Source organism: Cloeon dipterum, chromosome 4, assembly GCF_949628265.1.
Source record: "Cloeon dipterum chromosome 4, ieCloDipt1.1, whole genome shotgun sequence".
Lineage (NCBI taxonomy): Eukaryota > Metazoa > Arthropoda > Insecta > Ephemeroptera > Baetidae > Cloeon > Cloeon dipterum.
This window is the reverse complement of record NC_088789.1, coordinates 16,550,313-16,576,803: the sequence shown is the minus strand read 5'-3', so window position 1 is coordinate 16,576,803 and position 26,491 is coordinate 16,550,313. Positions and strand designations below refer to the sequence as shown.

Here is a 26,491-nt window from a genome sequence, read left to right as displayed (position 1 = left end):
CCGGCGAAGTCCTTATCTCGAAATTAACAACTGCCTCTGTGCAATTAGCACACTTTAACGACTTAAACATGCATTCCGCGAATGTAGCACCCTCGCCAGCTAATGAGATCAAACGTCCAAGTTTTGTTTCCTTAGTCTGAGCCTCGAAGAAGGCGATCGATTCATCTGTCGTAAAATTTGCACCTGGAATGGTGCATTTTAAAAATAGCTTTGTTTTGCGGATCGAAGCATGGCATGATATTACCGATCTTGGATTCTTTCGCGTTGCCGATCGCGCGACGGGAGTGAACGACTCGAAAGCGCACTCGCTGCGATTCCGACCGACCGACCCACCGACCGACTCCCACCCCGGGAGGTGTGCACTCGAGTTTGTTCGCCGTCGTCGGTGTGGAGCACACCAACGTACAACACCCTCACTCAGTCTTCGTTCCATTTTCGCGATTAAAACATATGCTGCTGACAGGCGAAGGTATTTTTGGTGTTCGTATGTCCCCTGTATGCATTCCTTATTTTGATTCGACTAAATTCGCCCGCATGGATCAAGCGCGTGCTCTTCTATATTTGTAATGCGCTCCATGCTGCTCTATTGATTTTCACCTCTCCCCAGCAGGCTGCTTGCCAGTCGTGTCGGTCGGCAGCCGGTGATTCCCATTTTTCCGTCTGCTCCTAGCTCCGTTGGGAGTCTGCGGCCGGCCGCTGATATTGTGGTTGTCCATTTTGAAACTCTGTTTCGAATCGAAATTCCGCCTCTGCTATCTGAACCATCGTCAAATGGTGCTGTGGCAACGCTACACCACTTCAGACCTTGGGAGTGGTGACGGCATCCGTACTGACGCGAACTCAGAGATCTGATCCCGGCGGTCGGGAAAGCGGAAATATTTTGCGAGCATGAGGTGCTGGATCGGAATTCACTATATTATGCGCCCCGGCCATTCTGCGTACTAATGTGCATTCTCTGTTGTCTGATTACAGAAATATCACAATCCAGAGGAAAATCTGGGCGTTTACACATAGCCCTCGAGCCAATTTTTGGCCTAGACCCTAGGTGTATGATTTCAACTACGTGGGAGAACCCCATCAGTTGTAGGTGAGTCTTCATTAATGGGATTCAACTGGTCATATAGTCGCCTCGCTAGGGCTTCTGCGGCGCATGCTTTCGTCGCTAACCGTTCACCGGCCGAGTCTCAGTCTCCGTAACAAACCGCTCGTTTTATGTTCGCAGGACTTCAAAATTTTCAAGTAATAGGCACCGAAAATTGCAGCCATTCAGAGAAACGTGACTCGACCAAGGTCGCCACCTAGTCTCCATAAACAGCAAACTGATTTGAGTTAAAGATTGAAATTCTATCATTTAAGTCTATTTTACTGTTAACCACCACCGACACGAGTACATCACCCTGAATCTGAAAAACGAGAGCACCACTTCCAGCCCAAACACGCGCTCCCAACATCTAGCTCGCACTGCTGAGCAGTTCGGCACCACCTGCGGCCACGTCTCTTGATCACACGCGCACCACCAACCGTCAAGATGTCTGTCAACGTCAACAGAAACAATCCGGACCCTTTCTACCGGTACAAGATGCCTCGCATCGTGGCCAAGGTCGAAGGCAAGGGAAACGGCATACGCACCGTCATTGTCAACATGAGTGACGTTGCCAAGGCCCTGGCCCGTCCTGCGACCTGTGAGTGATGCTAGTGTGTTGCATGTTGTGTTTTCATAACCCCAATCCCGAAATTTTCAGATCCAACCAAGTTCTTTGGCTGCAAGCTCGGAGCGCAGACCCAGGTCGACTTCAAGAACGACCGTTACATCGTCAACGGTGCTCATGAGGCATCCAAGTTGCAAGACCTACTTGACGGCTTCATCAAAAAGTACGTCCTCTGCCCATCCTGTGACAACCCGGAGACCGTTCTCCTTGTGAAGAGCAGCATCATCAACCAGACCTGCAAAGCTTGCAGTCACTACGGTGCCATCAAGGTTGACTATGGCATCAACACGTACATCATCAAGAACCCACCTGGTAAGAGAGTTCATTATAAGGCTGCTCTGAAATTTTATTCATCAGCGTCCATAATTTCCTCATGTTGTCTATTTATTCTTTTTAATATTATGTCGTTAACAGAAGCCTCTAATCCATTTTCAGAGGTCAACCCTGCCAGCCAAGGTAAATCCTTGACTGAGGGCAAACGCGGAAGACGCTCCAAGAGGCAACAAGATGACTCTGACGACAAAAATGGGCGTTCATCACCCCCTGAAGGCGACGAATCGGTAAGTTCTTTTCCATGAAATGTACAAGATTTTGGCAAGGTTCAACCGAGCATTGTTTCTGACATGGACACTCTTGGGATTCGATGTTTTAGTTTCAGCTGGAATTATTCTAATCATGTGGTATCCAAAGAGTTAAGGGATATTACCAGGGGAAAATTTTTGATTTGACAGAGTTTCTGAGTTATGGAGCTCTGACAGTAAGTTATAAATAATCCTTATGGGATGTAACATAAGGCCAAAAATTCGTTGGAGTTTGAGACTGCATTAAACTTTTATTTCACTTATCTGAATGGCAAAACATTAATGTTTTAGTTCATTGATGATGAAGACGATGTGGGGGACGACTACTGGGACAGCATTGCAGAGGAACCTTCTGTTCTGAAAGAAGAGCTCACCGAGACGCTCAGGAACCTCACTATGAACGAAGATTGTGAGCTGAGCGAGAAGGAACGCATGGATCTGTTCTACGAGGAGGTGAAGAAATTCCGCGACGCAGGCACTCTAGGAACAAAACACAAGGAACTTGAATCGATGGCCGACCGACTTGAAATCCGTGCCAAGGTCCCTCTGATCCTGGTCGAGTTGCTGTGCGATGAGAATCTTCTGAGCCAAGCAGGAAAACACCGCTTGCTATTCAGGCGCTTCACCGACGACAACCCCAAGGCTCAGAAGTATGTCATTGGCGGGCTTGAGCAGATCATCGCTCTCCACAAAAACGTTTTGATGCCCAAGGTCGCCCACATCTTGAAGGTAGTGCATTTAATACTTGGATGTCCATACCTAAATTACTTTTCCTACAGCTGTTTTACGACAATGATATTCTCGACGAAAAGGTCATCCTGGAGTGGGCTGCCAAAGTCAGCAAGAAGTATGTCAGCAAGGAGCTAAGCGAGGAGATGCACCAGAAGGCTGAAGTATTTGTCAAGTGGCTGCGCGAAGCTGAGGAGGAGGAGAGCGAGTCTGAGGAGGAGGACGAAGACGATGATGATGATGTAGAGGTAAAATTCATCTTAATTTTAACAGCCTTAACTACTGCTTTTAAACAATGATTATTGTACTTCGACAGAATTATATTGTTGAAATTAAGTATAAGGCAGACTCTGAGTTATAAAAATAAAAATCTTAAAATTTTTTACTTTTTTACCAGAATTAACAAGTCCCTATTTATTGTGCTTCACAGATTGAATACAATGATCGTGTAAGCTCGACCCAGCTGACCAAGGTGCAGCAGCCACCCGCAAAGAAGCCTGCAGCAGCCGAGGATGGCATAGACGACATTGACATTGACGCCATCTAGGTCCGCTTGATTATCAGTAGCAGATTTTTTCCATCCACACGACCCTCCTTTCTACGCATCAGTCCGTTTCTGCAACTTCCACACCCTCTTGGCACATGAGATCCAACCAATACAAATCAAAGCATTTTTCTCTTTCAAATCGAAAGATGATGATGATGTCTGTCGGTGTTAACTGATTTCATTGTGATCTTAATTATGGTAATTTGTTTCCTCGCTGGTTTCTTTTGCACAATGTCGGTTGAAGTTGAAACAGTTGAAGTATTGTAGCATTTATGATTACTCATGTGCCATTTATTGGATTAAAAACAATGATTTGGCAATCTTATGATCACAGTTAATTGGCAGTTAGCATTAATTCGGTGTATATCTAAAGCTATCATTCTTACAAATTTGCAGTTTTTAACAGATACGTTGTAGACATAAACCAGCAAAACTTGATTCAAAAGTTTTAGTAATCACTAATCACTTCCGCCAACTTCGCAACCTATTATTGATGTAATTACCTGTGGTTGTATTGAGTTGTTTGGCAAAATATTAAATGGTTTATTTCAGCACTTATAGTATTTCATTAACTCCTTGGATATATAAATCAAATATTTCACTGCAATCTGACCCGATATTAAGTGGGTCTCATGTCAGATGCCAAAATTGATTCTCTCTTGTTCTGTAAAAACTAGTTATATTACATTGAAAACGCACTATAAATACTTAAACAGCGGATTTTCTTAGTCAAGCATTTTGAGGACAGTAGACATGATGAAATGGAAGAAACACTAATTTAAATCAAAAGAGCATGATATAAGCTGTGCTGCAATTTTTATTCTTTAAATTTGCGCATTGTTTAAATTTTAGAACATAGTTTCACTCAGCTGCTTGCTGGGATATGCCAGAGTCATTCTCTTCCACCCAGGACATAATGCCAGGAGCTTTATTCTCAATAAGAGTGGCCTCTGCACCATTTGAGTTCAATATTAAAATTGGCTGCCTTGGCAGGATAAGTTGATTCGCCTTATTGGCAGCAGCAAGCGAGTCCAGAAAGTTTTTAGAGCTTGGAGCAGGCACGTCAACTATGCTAATGTGAAAAACTTCTTCTTTGGGGACACCGCACGTTTTCACTTTGGTCACGGTGGCTTGATTATTGATGGGTAAGGTTTGCTCACTGTAAGCATCTTCGATGGATACTTCGACAAAAAGATCTGCTCGGTGTATCGGTTGATTGAAGAACGGTTTGCTGGAGGGGATAGGCGTTAATTATTTGATCATATAAGTTCTTAAAAGGAAGCTCTTAGGATTCAACGTTTTAGTTTTTGGCCAAATTATTGAACTCGTTTGGTATTCAATGAGTTAAGAGATATCACAAGGGGAATTTTTTTCAAGATTCGCCAGATTTTTTTGATTCTGGAGATCTTATGGTTTTTAACATGGGATATATATATACTTCAAAATCGATTTTTAAAGCCAGTTTGCATTTAATCAAGATGATAATAATTCCTAAATAGACTCTACTTAAAAAAGACGAATCAATTGGTTCATTTTTTATTTTCCGGAAAGGTCCCCAGATTTTAGGCTTTTGCTGAGGAATTTGCAAATAGCCATTCAACGATTTGAGATGGCGTTTTCAATCTTTCTGAGCAAACTACCAGCTCACGAAGCTTCATTTTAGTCATGAAAAACTTTTTTGACTTAATTTACACATTTTGAACCTGCCTATTTTTAATTTGGAAAAAAAATCAAGAAAATAATTGTTCACGAGGGAAAAAAGATTCACCTTTCAGATTATGTATGGCATTTGGTTTGTATTTAAAAACTTAAAAATAACTGCAATTGACCCTAAAACTGGAATTTTTTAATTTATCCCGGAAAATAAATAATTTTTTGCCGGTTGATTTCTCTCATCTAATAGTGTCTACAACCACCACTGCACGTGGTTAAAGTCAGGAAAAGATGCACGAATTCAATGGTTTGTCATTAGCAAAAGCATCAACACCTAAGAGTTCCTTGTTAAAACAACTATCATACCACGGAGTGATTTTTTCATGCATTTGTAGGTCTGCTTTGGTTTCAAAACTTTCGCCACACAAACAGGCGAACTGGCTCTTCTGGTGACCAACCATGTGCTGTTTCAAGACATCTTCAGTTTTGCATTGAAGTCCACATAAGGAGCAACTGAAAGAACCAAAAATGTGGCGCAGAACATGACCCTTTAAACTCTTTTTTCTGCCGAATTCCTCGTTGCAAAAATCACAAGTAATACGATGCAGTGGGTCTAAAGCGTGCGTCTTTTCGTGTTCTCGCATTTCCATAATAGACGCGTGTTGAGAATCACAGACCTACACAGTGAAAAATGACATTATTTTGCTCTTTGACAAAAGTAGTCATTCTGTTACTACCTTGCAAATGTACATTTTTTTTACATTGTGGGCCTCTACAATGTGCTGACGCAGTTCCTCGCCTTCCTTGTTAAGACCGCACATATTACAGCAGTTTTTCACAGGGTGTAATTGCTTGAGATGCGACTCGAGATTGACTTTCCACCAAAACGTGAGCGCGCAGAAAGGGCAGCGGTAACGATGCTCAGATTTAATGTGTGTGCGCAGTTCCTTTTGCGGCATCGCAGGAGCTGTAAAAAGTATCAAATATTACCAAATTGCCTTTACTTCATTTTAATGTTTTACCTTTGCAGAATAGACAGAGAAATTTATCTGGAATTGGAGTCGTATGGAAGTCCTTGTGTATTTCTTTGTCTTCAGTGCGGTTGCACAGTTCGCCACAAATTTCACAGTTATGTTTGGTATGTCCCTTTAGCGTGGAGACAACGCTCAAAGGTTTCTTCACATCGTCTTTACTAGGCGGCTTCAAGAAGACCTTTTTTAAGCCGGGTTTCTGCTTAACTTCAACTGGAATTAATTTTGCAAGAGCCGCCTTTGCTTCTATGGCTTTTTTATGGAAAAGATTCATGTGACTCTTGTAAGCCGACGCTCTTTTGAATTTCAGCTTGCACTCCGAGCACTGCAACTCCTCTATGTCGTGTTTGTAAACAACATGTTTCTTCAAGCTGTCCTCATTGTTGAACCTGGCAGGGCAAAATTTGCATGGTACTACTTCAGAAGCGGCACTTTTCGATACAAGTGTGGAGCCTTTGGGCCTGCCTCTTTTCTTAACAGGGCTTTCCACAGCTGGTTTGTCTTTTAAGGACGCCGCAGAGACTGGTTTCGGTTCCATTACAGGTACAACAATTTCATCAATTTTTTCTTGGGTAATTCCCGTCATGTGAGATTTTTTCTCATGCTCCTTCAAAGCTTCTTTGTCACTGCAGAAAGTGTGGCACGTTTTGCAAACCAGGGTTTGGTGTTCCTCTTCCAGATGCATGATGAAATTAGTCCAGTTTGAATAAACTTCACAGCAGTAGGGGCAAAGCTGGTTTTCGTTTTGCTCTGCAGTTTCAGGTACATTGTGGACGCAAACAGAATGCTCGCTCAATTCATCCTGAGAGAGGAAAATCAAACTGCATGCTCGGCACGGGTAAAATGTTGAACTGAAGTCTTCCGAGTGTGCAATGTTCACATGCTGCTGCATTTTTTCCAACGAATTGAACTGAAGTTCACAATAGTCACAAATGATATCATTCCTCTTGTAAGACTTTTGCTTGGGTACATCAGTAAAACTTTCGTCCTCCTCGTTGGTAGGAATTAAAGGTTTCTCAACCTTGATGCACTTCGGCGGGGACACGCTTTCTGCAAGGTTGGGACTTTTCAAATGCTGGGGAATGAATGTGATGTTGACCGGATCAGTTTGGCTGCTGACATCAGTTTTGTGCGTGTTAAATACACAGTCTCGTATTTGCTGAAAGATTCCAAAATATTATAGCCGACAATCTATATTTTTTATAATAAAATATAAAATACCTGAGCTTCATTTGCCACTAAATGGAGCTGGTCACAAAATTTTATGTAAGATTCTTGACTAATTGTGTTAAAGCATTCATATTTGAAAGACTGAATCTTTAAAATGTTGCACTGCATCATCTAGAAAATAAACAGTCCATTCAAAATATAGATAATATATTCAACCTAAATATGGCAGACTCACCGTTTTCGCCCAACTCTCACTTCTCGCTAGGATAGGGATTAACATTGAATCTTCCCATCAGAGCGAGAAGTGTGAGTGAGCGGAAAGTGTGAGTCCCCCATAATATTTATAAATGCTCTCATTAATTCAAAGATTAATTTGAAAATAAAGCATTGACAACTTCTTAAAAGTGTTTGAATAAAACGCAGCATATATCATACAAGTAACAATAACTAGTTTTTGCATATTAGAAACGTCATTAGGATTACAAACCTTAATATAAAATTGGTCCATCATTTTCAAAGCTCTGGCAATCGCGTCTCCCGGATCAAATGCCATGATGGTGGGCGGGGCCGCGCCTTGGTATCAAGCTGAGTTGTCAAATTTACGCTGCGTAGAGGGCCTAAAACTTTTAAAATCTCTCGATATGTCTTCAATACGATATTCCAAAAATCTTATGTAACACCAAAATTAATCTTTAGTTTCCCCCGCTCATTGTCCCTATGTTTTTGGGTCATTTCAAAGCAAAACTCTTACCGAAATAAATTAAAATCGGCTGTAACACTCGAGACGCGGCGATGCCTGCTAGAAAATCTCGCAGCTGCTGTCTGCAATAAAAAACAAATGAGCATCGTAATTGGAGGAGAGGCATCAAAATCATTTCGGGTAAGTCAAGTGTTATCGCCGCTTTTCCAGGAATTTTACACATTTTCTGCACTGTTTTCGTAGAGTTACGAACCATTTGACTGTTACATATAATACTCTCAAACCAATCATTGGCGTCTGAAATAGTTTGCTATCCACGTTTTATTTGTGAAATTTCAACATCTCGCCATTTTCTGGGCTCTTATAACCTGAAGAGGGTAAGATATGATTCGTTTTTAAATTTGGACTCTTTGCGTTCTCAAAGTGAGAGAAATATTGATTTTGATAACTTTATTTGTATTCTGATGATGTTGTGGAACTGAACCCGTGCTTACATCGGGTCGATAAAGCTGTTAAAGTCAACTCAAAACTTTTTATTTTGAAAAGTGGGAGTGTTCTTCTCTAACTACATAATTGTAAGCAAGCATTAATCATATTTACGAAGACTTTTTGTCACTTTTTATTCATTGTTTAATCAATTCTCCTTAGTTTACATGACTTCCCATAATTTATCCTCTTTGAATTTATCATCTTAACATCTCAATTGACGAAATTCATGTCAAGAGGGTGTGAGTTTAACTCATCGTCTCTGTAAACAAAGACACGACTGGCAAATTTGAGATAAAAATATCAAGTGAGCTCATCGTCCACTCTGGATTTAAATTAAAACTTCCTATGTTGCTCTCGATATCATACAAAGTGTTTATTGATTATTTAATTTCTTTTTTTCTCAGATGGTGCTTTTCAAATTGTGAATAACTCAAGGTTGGAACTGCTGTCGACCAAATAGCTAAGCCTCATATGGTGTCCTCCGTCTGCGCCATGGATGGGAAGCCCGGGTCGTAAGTAGAAGTTTTACTCTATTTAAAACAAATTAATCAAATTATGTTTGCGAAATACATACATAAATAGTCTAAAATTTATTTCATCAACGTTGGGACGGCTTTCTGATTGAAGCCTAAACCTTGAATAATAATCTTCTGTTCATATTGAGACGCGAGCTGATTGATCCTGTTTTATCTCAGAAACATTTAGAGGAAAAGGCTGATAGAAGTTCATGCTTCTTTTCTTAAAATGTTAAAATACTGATTATGTTTTATCAATGGCCGTGAAATTTATTTCAAATGAAAGAGGTGCACATGCTAGAGGACAGACAAAACGAGATTTAAAAAAGGAATAATATTTTTCTAATTCATGAAAATGGTGAGACTGACAAGAAAGCTACTTTTGAAACCAATAGTATGTAAAAGCCTCTGTTAATGGAGCTTGTCGGAGGGAATGCTTGATAAATTTCACTGTGAATGAACAAAAACACTACTTAAATAATTTGTTATCATCTAAGTTTGTTTCTGCCCCTTTTTTTGTATCCATTTCATGTGAAAGGAATTATCAGACTTATATAGTGTGCTCTCAGCCATTGCTTATCCTCAAAAACATATATTTTGAACGTTATTTTCGCCTTCCTCATAAATTAGACGAGTAGCAACATGGCAGAGAAAGAAAATTCGCGCAAAACTGTGAGATCATTGAGCCTCATTCCATGGCGATGATGGAATTCCGCGTCAATCGATGATAAAAAAGCGCGTCAACCTGATATCAGGTTGCCTCTCGCAACTGGCAACCTTGCTCCCTTCCTACAGGCGGCAGGGTACCCTGCCGCTGGCCGATGACTCACCTGACGTGAGCGAGCGAAAAGCAGCCAGCCAGTCAGTCAGTGGTGAGGAGCTCCGGCAGCCAGTGCTGTCGCCGTTTTTTTCGTACCTGCACTCCTGAGTGTTAGTACGTACGCGCTTGTTATGAATTTGCATACTAATCCGTGCACCGCCTTTCCATTGTGTAAGTACTTTTGCAATCCAATCCTTTTTCATCAAGAATGTGCATTTCCGCGACTTGAAAAACCTGTCGGCGCTTGTAAACACAGACATTAATACACACGAGCAATTTGATATTTCATCCACTCCTGTTGTCTTTTGTTCAGAGTAAAACACACGGCTTTGAAAAGGATTTCACACGTTTTGAGCGGAAACCGCATTATTTTCCAAATTACGCCACGCCCAGTTGTGAGCATTAAGGTGAAATGCACACATTTCGTGCAGTCTTACCAAATATGGCTAGCGAAATATCGTTGTGCCGGCTGTTGTTTGTTTCCTTCTCTTTTTTTTCATTGCGAGCAGCGGCTTTTCGCGGTTTTATTTATCACAATGTTCAGTCTTGTGGGCGAATGAAAGGGAATTTTGCGTAGGCAAACAGGAACTAGGGCGGATTTTGCGCATCTCTTTAATATTACTTAATTTATCGATACACCGGTTTATTGCATAGAAAAAAATTTGTTTTAATTTAATTACCGCTGTAACCTTCAAACGGTTCATGAAAAACATCGACTTGGCTTCTTTTTTCAACGTGAATATTTTGCGACCGCAATGCTAGAAAATAGCAAACGCTCTCAGGTTACTCGCACAGTTTCAAATAACAGATTTTGCGTGTGTTGTGTGTATCGATTGGCCGAAACCACGGAGAAATGAAAGAAGGCAAAAAGGAAAAGCTATTCTCACTCAGTTGTGGAGCAGGTGTTCAGACTTCATGCTCTGGTGCACTGGATAAAAAAGCTGAAACTGGAGCCGTTGTGCTGTTCCGCTTGCAATTAAATTGCCGCTGACCAGGTTCGCCACCTACAAATATAAATAATCGCTTTTCGGTGGCCCGCGAATGAAACTATGTTCAGTTATTGTTACCAGAGATAGGCAGAGCCAAAAACGCTCTTACGCCTATGGAGCTTGTGGAAAGTGCATTAACTCTGAGGGCGTCACGCCTCTTGCCACAGAGTTTAACCGCAGAAAAGCAGCCAACAGTGGCCGATGGTCTGGCCGCCCGGCATTGTGTTCACTTTTTGTGCCTGCTGTACAATTTGCGTTTCCAATGAACACCTCTCTGGTGTTCGATATTGTTGAAATGCAGTTAGAAAAGCCTCAGGAATTTCCCTGATCATAAGTGGCCTTATCCTCCGACAATTTTCTATGCTAAAAACCTTTCATATATGAAAATCATGTTGTTTCCATGCAACTGGGCATGAATGGATATCTAGAGCGAAAAAATAGTTTGGCGAGCGCCTCAAATAGCCTAGCATTGAGCAAGACAGCAAGCTAAACCAATCCCTAGGGTGCTTTTTGCAGAGGCGCACCGCAATAATTGAAAGCTTGGATTTACACAGGTTAAGCTGCTGCTAGTCCGTGTACTGTATATTGCAGTAACTCTGCGACTGTGAAAGCAAACAGCCAAAGGTCTCTGCAGTACATACAGAGCTGCCTCGCTTTGCTCAAGATAAAAATTGCTCTCTCGTCCAAGTCTTTTGCGGATTTTTGCTTTATCAGAAAGAACGCGCGCGTGGCGTGCGAGATGCCAATTTGCTGACAGGGCGTAGTGCATTTTGAATGCCATTTCCCGTCTTGTTGCGGCAATTAGGAGATGCTCAACTCGATTTTAACTGGTTCTCTATTGCGTGCACTCTCAATGAGGCGTAGAAACATTGAATTAACATCCGTTTCACTAATCTACAATAAATTCCCATTTCTTTATTTCTTTGCGATTTTAAGCAGGATTACTTAATTTTACAGATTTATAACATTGCTTGCTCCCATTCTCGCAGAATTGCTTTTGCAAATTTCCTCTTCCTCTCATTCCAATTATGTGGTAAAAGTCTCGGGTCAGTAGCATCTTCTTTCTATCCTTTAGTCGGCCGCATCCTTTCTTAAGACGCTGGAAAGGTTGCCGAAAATTGTGCACAATCACCAGTCTCTTTTACAGAAGCGATACAAAGGGCACCAAAGTGAATCGCGCTCAGCAAGCTGTGGAGAGTGGGTTCTCAAACCGGAGCAATTCGCGTGACTAATCCTCGCTCATGACTGACGCCGAGTGAGAACAACGAGCAAAGTAGTCATAATGAGCGGCCGCTCGTTCTTTCCGATTCAGGCACAATTCGCCTCCGCCGCACTCAAGGCATTCTTTCCGCAGCAAAAACGCGGTCTGAATTTCAATTCTCGGCAGAGATGCTGAAAATAGACGGCGACACACAAGCCGCTATTGACGCCGAACCGGCGCGGTGACGCTGGCGAAAAGTCCACTTTTGATTTTCATTTTAGCCTCAAGGTTTAAATTTATTCCCAAGAAGGGTAACGCGAGCCACTGTGCTGCTTTACAAAAAGTGGAAGTTGCAGAGAAACGAGTTGCGCGCGCGGAATCATCAAGCCGTGCAACGTGCATTTCAGTCTGTTGCAGACACAAAAAAGGGGGAAATAAAATAATTCGAGTGACGCTGGGTGAAGGTACTCGAGTAGTTGGTAGGCAATTCTCTCAAGAACTTGAATTTCCTCAGGAATAAAATCATTACGAAATTCAATCCGTTTTATCGTCTTTAGACGCTATGAGAAAGACGATACCTTTTCTTCTAGCAGAGCTAGTTTCGGCTTTGGCCTTTTGTTTGTTCAGACGGCGGGGGTTGGATGACGGTTCTCATCACTCTCTGATTGCTCTATTAACGCAAGCGTTTGGAGGAGCGATTATCCGGTCAATCCTGCCGGTTCTAGGAGAGACGAACGGACGGCTCATTTGCCCCAAGGCGTGACAGACAGATGCGTCACAAAATCCTACACTCCCTCGACGAGTCGCATTAGTAGTCAACTTTAAACAACATATGGTTGGCATCACGTGCTCTTTAATAAACCGGCTGGATTGAAGAGCAAAGAAATGTGTGCCATGAGGAGGCTGAAAAAAGTTTGATTTGAATCAACGCAAATGAATTCGAATGGCGTAAGCTTTAATCAGCAACACTATAGAACAATGACGTTTTGTTCACTATACTGTTCTCAGGTTCTCACTTAGGCATCAATCAAAAATATTTAAGATGTGTCAACGCATCGAGGCCTTATAGAATAAAGCGGTTACGGGACAGTTTACCTCCCATGGAGAACCAAAGCCCGATTTGTGCATGTGCCGGTGGCACTCACTTCCGTTTTTGCGCGATGTTTGATGCATTGTTGCCACCTCGGCAATAGCAATGGTTCATTGGCCACAGTGTGGGATGATGCCATCCAGTCTCGTGTTGGCACAGAGTCACGCTTATTTGCGAGTAGACCTAGCAGGCATTTGAGTGAAAAGGAAAACAATAATATAAAGACGGTGTTGTTATAAAGGAACAGAAACACAAAAATGCACCACAGAACAGCAGGTTCTTTGGCAAGTGAAAAAATTTGGCACAGAACCTAAATAAGGCGATCCTTAAATAAATCATCAGTTGACGCCAGTCAGACAAATTTAAAAAGTGAATGAACATTTTAAAAATTGTTTGGAGACTTTTGAAACACAGCAGTGCCGCTTGCCGGCCAGCACGAAATTGGCCGACTAGCTTGTGGCTGATTGGGGTGCTTCGTTTTCAAGAGTTGCAATACGAACCGCGAGGCAGCACATGCAGTGCGAGTCGGTGAGGGGCGCACCCCAACTCGCCCCTCTGCTGACTCAGTCGGTTGGGGGTTGCTGCTGGCACGTCCGCCCGCCGAGGGAGGCAGTTGCGAAGTAGACAAGTGCATGCGTAGCCCCTACGCTAAGTGGGTGTGTCTGAGTCGTTCGCCGACTCGAACTCGCTGTTCTGGACCTGAATCCGGCCCCGATGAGTCCAAATTCGGCCCCCCGGCACCCCGTAGGTTGATCCGGCCGCTGCAATGTCGAAGACCATCATCGCCTACAGAGTGTAGGTATCACCTCTGGTCCGCTGCAAATTGAATTTCGTTCCGTGTACGCGGATTACTTGTGGGGCTTTACGGCTGAACTTAGTAATCGGGAGCAGCCAAGTGGAAAATTTGCAATCCGCCCAAGCGAAGTGATTTCCGCACTTAGAAAAATCGTTGGGTTTGTAACGGTGGTTTGTTAACCACTTGGTTGAAATGCAAAATCTCTACGTTGATTACGCATAATCCTGATTTGTTTATGAATATACGCTGCAGTTGATGGCTTCCCTTGAATAAATTTCAGTAGGCTTTGGAAGCGGCAAAAATGTAGATTATTCAAAATGATCATCGTGGGGGTTTCTAACTTGGATTTTAAACTGCATCTCGCTTGATAAAATAATGTAAATATATCACCTCGATCGTTCGTATGAAATAGGTCATTTTCTTGCCTCGGCTTTTGTGCAGCGAGAGAGACAATTTGGCTCGTGTGCGTGTTTATCGTTTTTCTCTACTTCGCCATTGTTTCTTCTATATCTAGATATGAAAATTAAATTTTATCTTGATGCAAAATTTAGTTTTCACTTCTAAGCGCCCCTCAATTGGATACCGGCACCGGCCCTTAATAAAATCATCCCGATCCAATTTTTTGTTAAGTCGTTGCCGTTAGAGTAATCGATGGTCCGCCGCTTCAAATCTGTCTCTTTTCCAAGTAGCATCACGTTCTTTTGGCGCAACGTCGATTCATCTCTCTCGCCTTTTCCCTCGGCCCGAATGCCTTTTAGTTAATATCAAAGCCACAAGCCACGCTTGGACCGCTCCCTCGGCGCATTAAGAGTTACAACACACAAAAAAATCACCGATGGGTTTTCTCTCTGTCGCCTTTTTAGGAATTAATCTTTCGTCAAAACCTGCGGCGCGCGAATTAATTAGTGAAAAGCTTTCGAGTAGACTTTTAAGCCAAATTAAGAGAAATTGACATTGTCAATTTTTCCTTCAATGGCCGGAGAGCAAATTGATGGTGAGTGTTATGTAAAAACATTGTTAACAAGTTCATCTCAATGTTTATTGTGTGAGGTCAGCAAAGCAAGAATGTATATTTGAGGTGATGCCATTCTAATAAATATGCGTGCAGGAATTAAATCGGCATGAAAAAGGAAAAAACATCTTGCCTTGTGCACTTTGAGATGAAATAAAACTCCCTGCCTGGATTTACTGGTAGGATTTAAAAGGAAATTTAATTTCTCCATGCACGTCAAAAAAATGTTCCATACAGACCGATTTTCCTTTTTTGTATATCACAGTCTTTGTCGATCGCATGACCAGAATGTCGATCATAACAACGGCATTGGTTCTCATTTGCATGCATGCGTAATGAGTTGACTTTACCTGACCGAACAGCACTAGTTCGTGAATGGAATGGCCAGAAAAGTATCGATTTTGTGTATCGAAGCCGGGTGACCGCAAACTGTGGCACATCATTGCAACGGGGTCGTCGAGTTAAACCGCGCACGCCGTTTCAATTTCACGAGGACCATCCCCTCGTAGAGACCTTCAACTGCACTTGCTTGCCTCCACCGCGGCCAAAGATCTAGTGCGGTATTGAGTTTCTTTCAAAATGCTCTATTTATTGAGAAACGTTCTGTTGGGATTTTACGGGAATATTTGTTAATACTTATTTACTTTTATGCCAATTTGATGTTTTTTTTTTCGAATTTGTAACGTGTTATGGGACTTAACTTAATTAATCGCGGAAAGAGAATTTTAATTTAAGTCAACTGTTTCGCAGATTAACGAACGAAGAATACGATAATATATACTATATTTAGAGCAAATATCCGTCATAAATTCTGCAACGGCCCTTAAAACCATTTTCAAAATCAATTTTTGTTGTCATTCGAAACTCAATATTTTATGTTGGTATATCCACGAGTTGTACCGCTGCGTGGCGAAAACTATGTTCATTTGTCAGAAGCACATAATGCAGCTATTTATGTGCACCTGCTCGCACCCATTCGCCCTTGACCACAATAGCTGCTGCTCATAGCTGAACGAAAGGATGACAGACTATTGCACTGGAAAAATGTGAAAGAAAATGGAAAATGATCCTTGCTTGGCACAGTAGTAGGACCCATTCAATAAAAATGAATAGCCAGACGGTTAAGAACTTTTGCGCAGACGATGAGAGGCAAATTTAAAGCGCCCGCTCGCTCTCATTCGGGGCATCAATCACAAGCAGCTTCAGAATTTTGCCTGCGCAGTTAAACTCTCGTGTGCTAAGGTAATTTGCATTCAATGGCGGCGGTTAATGATCGAATCACTGAATTCTGACGTCTTTTAAAAATGAATGTGGATTGAGTGTCTGATTTGTTATAACAGTTATGTTTGGAAGTCGAACAAAACTTATTTGCAATTTTGCGGTAGGATATTTTTCATGACTAGGCCAGCCAGTCGACTGGTATTACAAAACACAGTTAAGAAACCATTAATTGTTGCTATTAATTTCACCTCATCGACGACTCATCCCTTCAGAAAAGTTGCGCCCAAAATTGTAAGTGCAGCACGCAGAAATAGAGTGCGCGTGGCTCGGAATAGTCACGAGAAGGCGGCTCACAAGCACACATGCATTAGTCAGACGGAGTGGCTGGCCCACGGAATTATTGATCCAGTGCAGTCTCCGTCGTTTGACTGAGACTGAATGTGGGTCTGCCAGCCTGCCGTTGGCTGCTGCTGGCGTCGGCACTGACAACCGACCCGAGATATTCGCCACCGCAGCCAACTCCGCCCTTTCGGCCGAACAGGTCTGACGTTTGAGCTCTGTTTGCGTTTGCCGAGAGTGTCGCACTAACTGGGCCGACGGGAGGGTTGCTTTCGGCGTGCGGGGGCGAGGCAGCCTGACGCCGGCAACCGCCAACATGCACGACTTGCACACGGCACTTTCACTGCAGTAAGTCCCGATAGATAGATAACCATCGGTCTTGCCGTATTTTCCTACTTGTTTTTGTCTGGGTGTTTATTATCGCCCTGACACGACTGATAAAGATTCGCTGGCACCGTCGTGAAAATTTTGGATTGGTTTTGTTTGTAAATTTTAAGAAATATTTTCAGGATATAAAATATTTCTAAGAGGAGGCCTAATTATAAAATATGAAATTCGGCTTTACTAGTTCAGATTTGACAAGCACAAACCATACGTTATTGTTTTTTTACACGGATATGTGTTTATGCAAGTAGAGCATGGTGTTCACATATGTTGTACTGACACCGTTCGATAAATAAAAATGGCGCCTCTCTAAAACTACCCCGAAACTTTTGTGTGTGCCTGTCATGTCTGGCTACAAATCAATTCTTTGAGAAACGTGCTCACCACTGGCTTGGTTAGTAAAATTCATTTCGTAATGTTGGCTCTGCGATTGACGACTTAATCATAAGTTCGTACATGCGAACAAAATAACCTTCATTGCTTTGCAGCGCAAAAAGCACTGGGCAGCCTTTTAATTAAGAGCCGCCAAAGCTCTATTCAAAGTAATCTCTATGCACCGGAACGAAACGAATGCACTTGAAAGTGTAGCGCCTTCTCAGTTCTAAAATTAAGCCAATCGAGTTATTCCCCTTTTTTATTTTTAGACCAATTTCAGAAGAAATTTTCCTGGGCGCTCTTTCTTGTACGACCTTTGGTCTCCGGCGTCTCGGCGCCTATTGATTTTGTACACGAACGTAATATTCTAAAGTTTGGCGCCTGTCACGCACGTACCGGTCATATTTTTCTTTCCATTACCAGCTCAACAGAATTTGCCGACTGAATGCCATGCGAGCAACAGCTCACAAAGTTTAGTTGGCTTTCTAATGGCTTCCAGGCTGCTGGAATTCTTTCGAAGGTAAATCTTCCTTGCAGCCTGGCAAATGAGTGGTTAATTATCCAGTGATTTATGGTGCAAGGCGGAGTCCCAATGAACAATGTCCACATTCTTCAGTATTTTTCACAATGCGTTATTACACAAAGCAAGTCATTTTCAACCTTTAATTTCTGCCTTGCTGTCAGCGGAAGCAGCAACGGCGCAAGGCTAGAGTTATCATTATTATCGGAGTAGGCCTGGTTGTTCATTGACTCGAATCTGTGCTCTCGAGTCGAGCTCTCGTAATTACCTGGTGTGTGAACCAGCAGCTCCAAATTGTTTCTTTAGAGCCTTTGAGAGCCGCTCCGCCTCGAGGGTTGCATGCATCTTTTTTCAAGAGACATGCACCATTACACGGGAAGAGAGAAAGAATTCCGTCTTGAGACGGGATAGATGAGTTGCTTTGAGTTTTGTTGACTCTCGCGGTGGCGAGTGAAAAGGCGTCTCTCTCTCGCTTGGTAAAAATCAACAAGCCTGCTGAGCATATGTAGAGAAATGAAGCTCTCTCAGCAGCACATAAAAGTTCTTGTGCGCGTTTTTTTAACTGGCTAGGATTTAAATTAAAAAATTTATAAACAACACGAAGCTGATTGTTTCCCCTCTTGTTACAGGAAAAAGATAGAGAGTATTGGCAGGATGACGCAGATGACGCAGGATGAAATCATCACCAACACCAAAACGGTGATGCAGGGCCTCGAGGCCCTGAAGAACGAGCACAACTCGATACTGCATGGTATCGACGGCACCACCGGCTCGCAGCCTTCCTCGCTGCAGTCGGAACAGAATGCGGTTGAGGAGAAGTCCACCCTCGTCCAGAAGTCGCTTGAGATGATCGAGCTAGGTCTCGGCGAAGCTCAAGTAAGATTTATCCTGCATTACAGTTCATCGTCTGATAAACTTAACTGTCGCAGGTGATGATGGCACTCGCATCCCATTTGCAAATGGTTGAGGCGGAAAAGCAGAAGTTACGAACACAAGTTCGAAGGCTGTGTCAGGAAAACGCTTGGCTGAGAGATGAATTAGCGAACACACAACAAAAGCTGCAGGCTTCTGAGCAGGCTGTGGCCCAGCTCGAGGAGGACAAAAGGCATCTTGAGTTTATGGCGTCCATCAAGAAGTATGATCAGGATATTCAAGTAAGTCCAGTCAATTTATCTTCTGTATCTCTCAAGTCGATGATTATTGTACTGACTCTCTGACTTTCAATGATTTCATTTATAGTATAAGGCAGACTATGAGGCAAATCCTACAGAAACTGTATATTTCATTTCCTACGTCATCATGATTACTAACCATTTTATTTTCTTCAGAACGACGAGTCAACAACTGATAAGATGGACAAGCCCAAGCAAGATGATCCTGTAGTTGACCTTTTCCCTGATGAGGAGAATGACGATAGAACAAGTAATAATTCCTTCATGAAACCGAGGATGCAAAAAATAACTAAAATTCGTTTTAGACATGTCGCCAACCCCCCAAAGCCACTTTGCACAGCAAGTGAACGCTGGCTACGAAATTCCTGCGCGTCTTCGTACTTTGCACAACCTGGTGATCCAGTACGCGTCGCAGGGCAGGTACGAGGTCGCCGTACCATTGTGCAAGCAGGCCCTTGAAGACTTGGAGAAGACGAGCGGACACGACCACCCTGACGTAGCAACCATGCTCAACATCCTCGCCCTCGTCTACCGAGACCAAAACAAGTACAAAGAGGCTGCTAATTTGCTGAATGACGCTCTTGCGATTCGGGAAAAAACTCTAGGCGAGAACCATCCAGCGGTAGGTTTTTTATTTTAATTCGCTCCTTGGAATATTACCATTTTCCCGATCCATATTTGGGATATCGATTAACTGATAAGGCCATGAGATTCTTGGTGCTGAATGATTTCTTAATTTTTTTCTGCAGGTGGCTGCCACTTTGAACAATCTGGCTGTTCTTTACGGAAAGAGAGGAAAGTACAAGGAGGCTGAGCCTTTGTGCAAGCGTGCTCTCGAGATCCGGGAAAAGGTCCTTGGAAAAGATCACCCAGACGTTGCCAAGCAGCTCAACAACCTTGCCCTTCTCTGCCAAAACCAGGTGAGTCAGTCAGTCCTCGATGCGCAATGTGTGCAATGCCATTGACATTTAAATCTATTATTTTGTCACGTGATAGCAAAATAAAGCCCTGCTCACAACTAGCACAATTAATTTACCTGCACTGGTGAGACTTATGAACTTTTGTTTGTTCACCTCATCCGCAATTGTGTCTTGTTTCTCCCTCACGCGCCATTTAGTCAAGAAGATTGTTGCTCAATCCAAATTATTCTCTCCTCTCCGCAGGGCAAGTACGAAGAGGTCGAGAGGTACTATCAGCGTGCTCTGGAAATCTACGAGTGCAAGCTCGGCCCTGACGACCCGAACGTTGCCAAGACCAAGAACAACCTTGCTTCCTGCTATTTGAAACAGGGCAAATACAAAGAGGCTGAGATCCTGTACAAGCAGGTGTTGACCCGTGCTCACGAGAGGGAGTTTGGCGCCATTGACGGTGAGTACCCGACTCAAGTTCTTATTTTTTGACAATAACGAGATCTTCGAAATAGGTGCTCTAACCCTTGAATCAAATAGCGAAACGGGGTAAATAATCTCGTTCTAGCTTCTGGCTAATTAATTCAAAATTTTCGTCATTTAGCCAAGTTTACCTCTGTGTTTGTTTTTCTTAATACGGAGAAGGGTTACATGTGCTGTATTTTGAGGACTCCCGACGACCAATTGTGCTGCTTTTAAAAGCATTTAAAAATGCTGCATGCCTCTTTACTGTTAGTTAAAGTAAACCAGCCACAAAAATAGATCTAATAGAGCTGTGAAAGAAAACTGCTTCAGCCATTTCTAAATTTTGGGGCTGCCGTTCTGTTTGAGCTTTGTATATAATTACCTACTTTTCTATCTCTATCTCGCTCATATGATTGCATAATTTGCCGGTGGTGCTAAAATTAATGAGATGGCTGCATGCGTTTTCAAGCAGGAGAGTTAACTAGCTTGAAAATTGTATTCATTTTGCAGTCAACAGCCCAAAGTATGTGGGTTTAGGTCGCGAACAGACATGATATTGTCTGCTGCTGGACCACCCTTGCATTCACCAACCCTGCGGCTGTCTTACCTTTCCACACCAATAGCTTGTGTTACTATTCATTTGGTAGAAGACGTAAATTGATAGTTAGTGATGATGAAGACTATTTTGTTTCGTAATTATCTGATACACACAATATGAACTTACTTATGTACAAATTCCACAAGTTCTCATTATCTAATTTGTAAGTCAACCCCAATGTAATGAGCAAGCTATCATTATCATTTTTAATTTATGTTCTCAGTTGTTTGTTCCTGACTTAAAATATACTATAATTTTTTACAATCAAACTTTGTGTTCTTTGTTTTATTTGAAACCTTTAATCCAATCGCCAGTACCGCTTGTCTCAAAACAGCAGACTGCACAGTTTTCTCGCACTCTCTATGCTTTTCACCCTGTATCATTGTTCGAATTTGTGGCTGGTTCGTCATGTTGCTTTGTGTGCTGCATCTTGCTGGTAAAATTTGGTGCAAATCTCTGTGAAACCTCACTCGGCCAGCCAGTGGAAATGCATGTAAACATTTTCCAAATACTCTTAAAAGTGGCACTGTACCGATTGATCAATCCTTGTCGGAATGCGGGGTGAAAGCTGACAGTGTTCAAAGTTTCAGCCAGCCGGTTATAACCGGCATGGCTAAAACCGGTTTTTGCCAGAACGTTTTAGCCGGTTTTAACCGGCACTTTCCGGTTTTTTCCAATTTAAAAAAAAATTACCTTAGTTTGTCACCGTTCACGGTATTGACGGCACATTATGTGACGACAACGGTGTGCTAAATACATTGTTGTGAGACAAAAATTAACAATTTTTAGGAGTCCGGAATCGTCCGGTTACAACCGGTTAAAACCGGTTTTAACCACTGGCATGTCATTTTCCGGAAAAAGACGGCATTTTGCGAACACTGAAAGCTGACGACTTGTTTGCTCTGTTGGTGCACTAGGTGATAACAAACCCATCTGGCAAGTGGCCGAGGAGCGCGAAGAGAACAAGCACCGCAACAAGGAAAACGTTCCTTACGGCGAGTACGGCGGCTGGCACAAGGCAGCCAAAGTGGACTCGCCCACAGTCACCACCACCCTCAAAAACCTGGGCGCCCTCTACAGGCGACAGGGCAAATACGAGGCAGCTGAGACGCTCGAGGACTGCGCGCTCAGGTCGAGGAAAGAGGTCAGTATCGGCTTTTAGAACGTTGCGTTGCCGCGCGCCGCTGTAAATACTTGCGTGAAGTGGTGAATTTGCAAGTGAAACTCATTCTAGGCTCTCGACATTGTGAAACAGGCCAAGGTCGCGCAGATCCTCGGAGGAGAGACCGTCGCAGAGAAGAGACGCAGCTCGGGCGCCTCACTCAGCAGCAGCATGACCAGCTCGATGGGCCACCGGCGGAGGGGGTCGCGGGAGAGTCTGGAAGCTGTACAGTTTGACGCTGCTTCCGAAGAGGTGAGTCGGACCAAAGGTTTTTACTCGGCACTTTCTTCAATTGGCAGCTTCATTATTTGATTAGAGTCGTTCTTTTACTTATTAGTTTTGGCACAACTGAATTTTATTTAGAACTAGCATATTTTGTTAACTCTATTAGTTTGATTGATTTTACAAAAATCTTTTGCATTATATTTGTGTCTTACGAATTCAAAGCTGCAGCTTTCTATTACAAAGTCAGTTCTTGTATGATCGATTTATGGCGTTGAGGTGTTGCCAATTGGTGCGCTGAATTTGCTCTTATCCCTCGAACTCCGCGATGGATAAAACTGCAGCAGTCGTTTTCCTCTGTCTCGGAATTTTCGTGAGTTTAGGAGTTTACGAGGACTGAAATTGTTTTCCAGCAGCAGCAGCAGTCCAATGTAAGCGGCACTAGGAATGTTGCAGAGTCACCGAGCTTGGAAAGAGCGGGAATTAAATCCAAACTCTTTCATGTCCTTGGCATCAATCGAGAGTTCAACCCTTAAGTCTCTTTTCACAATTAAGCTCCGTTCGTTTAATTTTCACTCCTTTTCATGTCAGACAGAAACAGTTGTATTATTTTCATCATTCCAAATTTCAGACAAGCTCGCAAAGTTGGATCTGGCATTGCAAAAAGTCTAGATTGCATTTATTTATACTCAAAGACAATATTAATTGATTTGAACAAAATTTGCATTTTTTTAACCTGGCGAATCATGATTCAAAACGCCCCCTCATCGTCATACATATATTTGTTTCTTTCTAATTTATTGAACATCACAGATTCCCATGTAATTTTGTATGCTATATCTAAAGCTATATACTGTATTGAATTTCCTTGTAGTCTCACGGGTTGTAAATATTTTTGCAAAATAGTTTTGTCAATAAGTTAATCATCATTACACTGTTTTTGAGGAGCCATTAATTTACGCGTTTGGTGAGTGGCTGTGAAATTCAATATGATGTTTAAAAACCATTACATTTGGAGCATATTTTATTATTGTCTTGAATCGAAAAGTTGGAAAAATCTTGTTTATGTTATAATATTTGTTGAAAATAGAGTAAACAAAAATTTTGATCCACAGTTTCCAATATTTTATATTACTAATGATGGCTAATTACATACGTGTAAAAATCACAAGTGTTGTAATGTTGTAATAAATTTTATTTATTTGAATTTACAACCTCCGTTTGATTTCTTTTGTTTTTCAATTGTTTCGCAATTACACGTTGCCGAATTTGGGCAAACACGCATGTGAAATTAATTCGTATCCACTGGCTGCTGCAGTTTTCTCTCTGTCTTTAACAATGCCTCTCTCCTTGGTCTGTTGACTGATCTTGCTCTAATTTTTCAGACTACTTGTGGTGACTAAGCAATCCTTTCGTGTCGTTAACATGTGTTTTTGCCACTAATTTTCCAAACTTCTACAGGTGTCGGGAGCCACTTACTAGGCTTTCTTCTTTGTTTCTGTCTTGCTGCTACCTTATTTCCAGCATGCCCAATCGGCTAGTGTGTGCCGTTGACCAAAGCTTGTGCTTTCCCATTGCATTCAATCTGCTTCACGAGTATTGCTATAAATCGTTAAGAAAGAATTCGGACTTTGAGCGGTGTGAAACCATTGCCACAATGCGTAATAATTTTAGTACGGCAACCTGAAGAGGAGCGCCTCCTTCTCTAAGCTGCGTGCCTCTATCCGGAGGAGCAGTGCCAAACTGATGCAGAGGTTCACAAACAGATCCGTCGACTACAAAGACTCAATAGAAAATTATAACAACAGGTACGTGCTCCCTGAATTTTGATTTTGATTCTATTTTGATAATGCATGCATAATTTTTAAACTTAATAATCCACAATTTATGTTTTTCCTTATTATTTGCTAGTATTTTAATTTTATTTTAGATCTTTCACATATTTCAAATAAATCCAACACCACCTTTTGCTCAGCACTGTGCATAAATTGCGTTGAGCATATCAAATTAATGTAATTGTACATTCTCTTTAGACACCAATCCTATCTCTATCAGTAATAATTGGCTACTTCTTTCTCTCGCTCAAAGTTTCTTTCAAACTTGACGTTTAAAGTAAAGGTAAGGATGACGTAATAAACTTGTAGTTTGACAAGAAATCTACTTCAATTATCTAACTTTGTAGTTTTGTGAACTTCCAGGCAATGAATGCACTCGTGTCACGGTGCAAGAAAGCGGTTTTTCAATAATTACATCTCAATTTTTCAGTCGGTTTATTCTGCTGAGGTGCTGTTGAATTTAGATAATTTAAGTAATTACTAATCACTAAATAAACAACATTTTCCCTTGAAAAAAAACTTGACTCAATTTGTTCTATTTTTTCAGCATGAAACGCGCAAGTTCCCTGTCCGTTCTTAGTAATCAGTTGGCTGATCAGGTCAGTACAAAAATTAATAATTATAATCTTGTATAGTTATAATTAAATTACTGAACACAAATGATTGGTCGGATGCCTACCAACAGCAATTTTGATAATTTATTTTTATGTTCACAAAAATAACTTAAATGGATATCTCAAATGATAAGGACTCTGACTCGGCCCTTTTTTAAAAATTATAAAAAGTTCAGGATAAAAAATTAGGTTGGATGGCGAAAATATCAAGATGTTATCTTAATCAAAAGCTACACTCTAGCTTTCATTTTTATGGTCTTTCATATTTTGAGGAGTTTTAAGGTAACCAAAAATAGGGTACGCCCCCTCTCCTGTTCTTCAAATTTGAAATTTTCCCACCCACAACAGTACAAGTAAATCAATTACTATCACTTCAAAATTTTGCGTTCAATTTCTATCCAATAATTAACCTTGAACGGCCCACTTACTAACTTGAATTGTTTGAATCAATTATAAAAAGCTTATATGTATTAACTGGAGCCTAGAAGCTTTTAATTGGAAATTAATATTGACAAATTGGCTTCCAATCATTGTTGCAGAGGCCTGGCGTGAAGGATATTTCGCCTGTCAGTTTAAGGGGTAGGACGGCCAGCTCCGAATACCTGAGAAGACTTCAGGATCCATCATAGCAACTAAAATTTGAGCAGCTCTCATCATAAGCAGCAGTCTTGGAACTATTCTCCCGCTCTTGATCACTCGAGACCCTCTCAGCCTGAATGGATTATTTATTTATAAAGAAAAAATGTATTTAGTAACAACTTTTAACTCAATATATGCTTCTTGCCGAATTAATTTGCTATTGAGAAGACTGGAAATTTTAAATTTTGAGAAAATTCAGGCTTGTCTTTTTTGTTTTTGTTGTCAAGACGCAGATCAAATTTATCAAGGCTGTATGTGCCATCGTAAAAATGTGTGGACAAGAAAGTTTATGTGCGTTTTGTAAATGTAAGGAAGAGTGATTGGGCCAGAATGAGAACTGTCAATATGGTAATGGGTTAGGAAATATCGAGAGTAACACTATGCCTTAATTTGCAACATGATTTTAGCACCGTCGCGAGAGAAAAGAACAAATGATGGTTATTGTTTCAAAGCAAACACATGCGCCGCCGCCTTTTGCTTTTGCACCACATTTGCTTGTCTCTTGTGCTTGAACAAAGAGGAATAATTATTCATTCAGGCTCTGCAGTGATAGACAAAATCTCATAATTTAAGTTGTGGGTTCACACACACTCTGTAAAATGCACACATACAAACAGGATTATTTGAATCAAGAGTATTTAAGTTAGTTCATAGCTCCTTAACATGTAATCTTGTGTACTTAAATTGTTTAAGTTCCTTTTAAGAAGAAAAGTAGATTCCCAAAGTTTGTTGATTTGTGATACTTTTGTTTAGTTGCATCTTTTTATCCAACAAATGACCGATTTTACAAAACAAACCCTTATAACCTACTCACAGCATGTTCTCGTGTCGGACGTGCCTGTGTTTTAGGAGAAAATACTATAGCAGTCGTGATTAAGATATTTGCGTTGATTCTGTTGATGCGGAAGATGAATATTTTCCAACTTTGGAAAGCATCGTGCTTTGAATAAATATGGCTATCAATGGCTACAAGTGCTAAGCTTCAATAAATTTGTGAAACCAGTA

At 41.6% G+C, this 26,491-nt stretch overlaps 3 protein-coding genes across 17 annotated transcripts in view; 2 read left to right on the top strand and 1 right to left on the bottom strand.

Annotated features, from left to right (window-relative positions):
- eIF5 (eukaryotic translation initiation factor 5) overlaps positions 1–4,120 on the top strand; it is an 8,484-nt gene extending 4,364 nt beyond the window's left edge. The window contains exons 1-8 of one of the 3 annotated variants that reach the window (XM_065490135.1): positions 316–469; positions 973–1,087; positions 1,223–1,682; positions 1,743–2,021; positions 2,145–2,269; positions 2,582–3,019; positions 3,070–3,267; positions 3,450–4,120. In XM_065490135.1, the coding sequence (XP_065346207.1) occupies positions 1,529–1,682; positions 1,743–2,021; positions 2,145–2,269; positions 2,582–3,019; positions 3,070–3,267; positions 3,450–3,566 (1,311 nt within the window). In that variant the 5' untranslated portion in view covers positions 316–469; positions 973–1,087; positions 1,223–1,528 and the 3' untranslated portion in view covers positions 3,567–4,120. Of the gene's footprint in view, positions 1–315; positions 470–869; positions 894–972; positions 1,088–1,222; positions 1,683–1,742; positions 2,022–2,144; positions 2,270–2,581; positions 3,020–3,069; positions 3,268–3,449 lie in introns of those variants that run through there. The other 2 variants (XM_065490136.1, XM_065490133.1) reach the window with 2 other exon arrangements.
- On the bottom strand, positions 3,985–8,247 carry LOC135943547 (PR domain zinc finger protein 5-like). 2 transcript variants are annotated; one of them, XM_065490118.1, is made up of 7 exons: positions 8,172–8,247; positions 7,908–8,088; positions 7,472–7,591; positions 6,242–7,409; positions 5,957–6,186; positions 5,586–5,896; positions 3,985–4,797 (listed from the first exon to the last, which is right to left on the bottom strand). In XM_065490118.1, exons 2-7 carry the CDS (start codon positions 7,971–7,973, stop codon positions 4,428–4,430), a joined length of 2,265 nt encoding a protein of 754 aa, XP_065346190.1. In that variant the 5' UTR covers positions 7,974–8,088; positions 8,172–8,247; the 3' UTR covers positions 3,985–4,427. The 2 variants fall into 2 exon arrangements, with proteins under 2 accessions (XP_065346190.1, XP_065346192.1); XM_065490120.1 differs by having other exon boundaries at positions 7,908–8,037; positions 8,172–8,236.
- On the top strand, positions 8,165–26,491 carry Klc (kinesin light chain). 12 transcript variants are annotated; one of them, XM_065490126.1, is made up of 14 exons: positions 8,165–8,300; positions 9,014–9,121; positions 18,501–18,747; positions 18,801–19,025; positions 19,111–19,146; positions 19,200–19,293; positions 19,349–19,665; positions 19,793–19,963; positions 20,207–20,411; positions 21,932–22,158; positions 22,270–22,428; positions 24,073–24,206; positions 24,781–24,832; positions 25,387–26,491. In XM_065490126.1, exons 2-14 carry the CDS (start codon positions 9,081–9,083, stop codon positions 25,474–25,476), a joined length of 1,998 nt encoding a protein of 665 aa, XP_065346198.1. In that variant the 5' UTR covers positions 8,165–8,300; positions 9,014–9,080; the 3' UTR covers positions 25,477–26,491. The 12 variants fall into 12 exon arrangements, with proteins under 12 accessions (XP_065346198.1, XP_065346193.1, XP_065346199.1 ...); XM_065490121.1 differs by having other exon boundaries at positions 22,249–22,428; XM_065490122.1 differs by lacking the exon at positions 8,165–8,300 and adding an exon at positions 8,396–8,497 and having other exon boundaries at positions 22,249–22,428.

Bases quoted from the DNA above. Each gene is read 5' to 3' on its own strand.
- LOC135943547 (XM_065490118.1), bottom strand. From the start codon at position 7,973: ATGGCATTTGATCCGGGAGACGCGATTGCCAGAGCTTTGAAAATGATG. The intron at 7,410-7,471 runs GTATTTTATATT...GGAATCTTTCAG, and splicing joins TAGTGGCAAATGAAGCTCAG to CAAATACGAGACTGTGTATT. The intron at 5,897-5,956 runs GTAGTAACAGAA...TTCACTGTGTAG, and splicing joins AAAAAATGTACATTTGCAAG to GTCTGTGATTCTCAACACGC.
- Klc (XM_065490121.1), top strand. From the start codon at position 9,081: ATGGTGTCCTCCGTCTGCGCCATGGATGGGAAGCCCGGGTC. The intron at 22,429-24,072 runs GTGAGTCGGACC...TAATAATTTTAG, and splicing joins TTGACGCTGCTTCCGAAGAG to TACGGCAACCTGAAGAGGAG. The intron at 24,833-25,386 runs GTCAGTACAAAA...TCATTGTTGCAG, and splicing joins GTAATCAGTTGGCTGATCAG to AGGCCTGGCGTGAAGGATAT.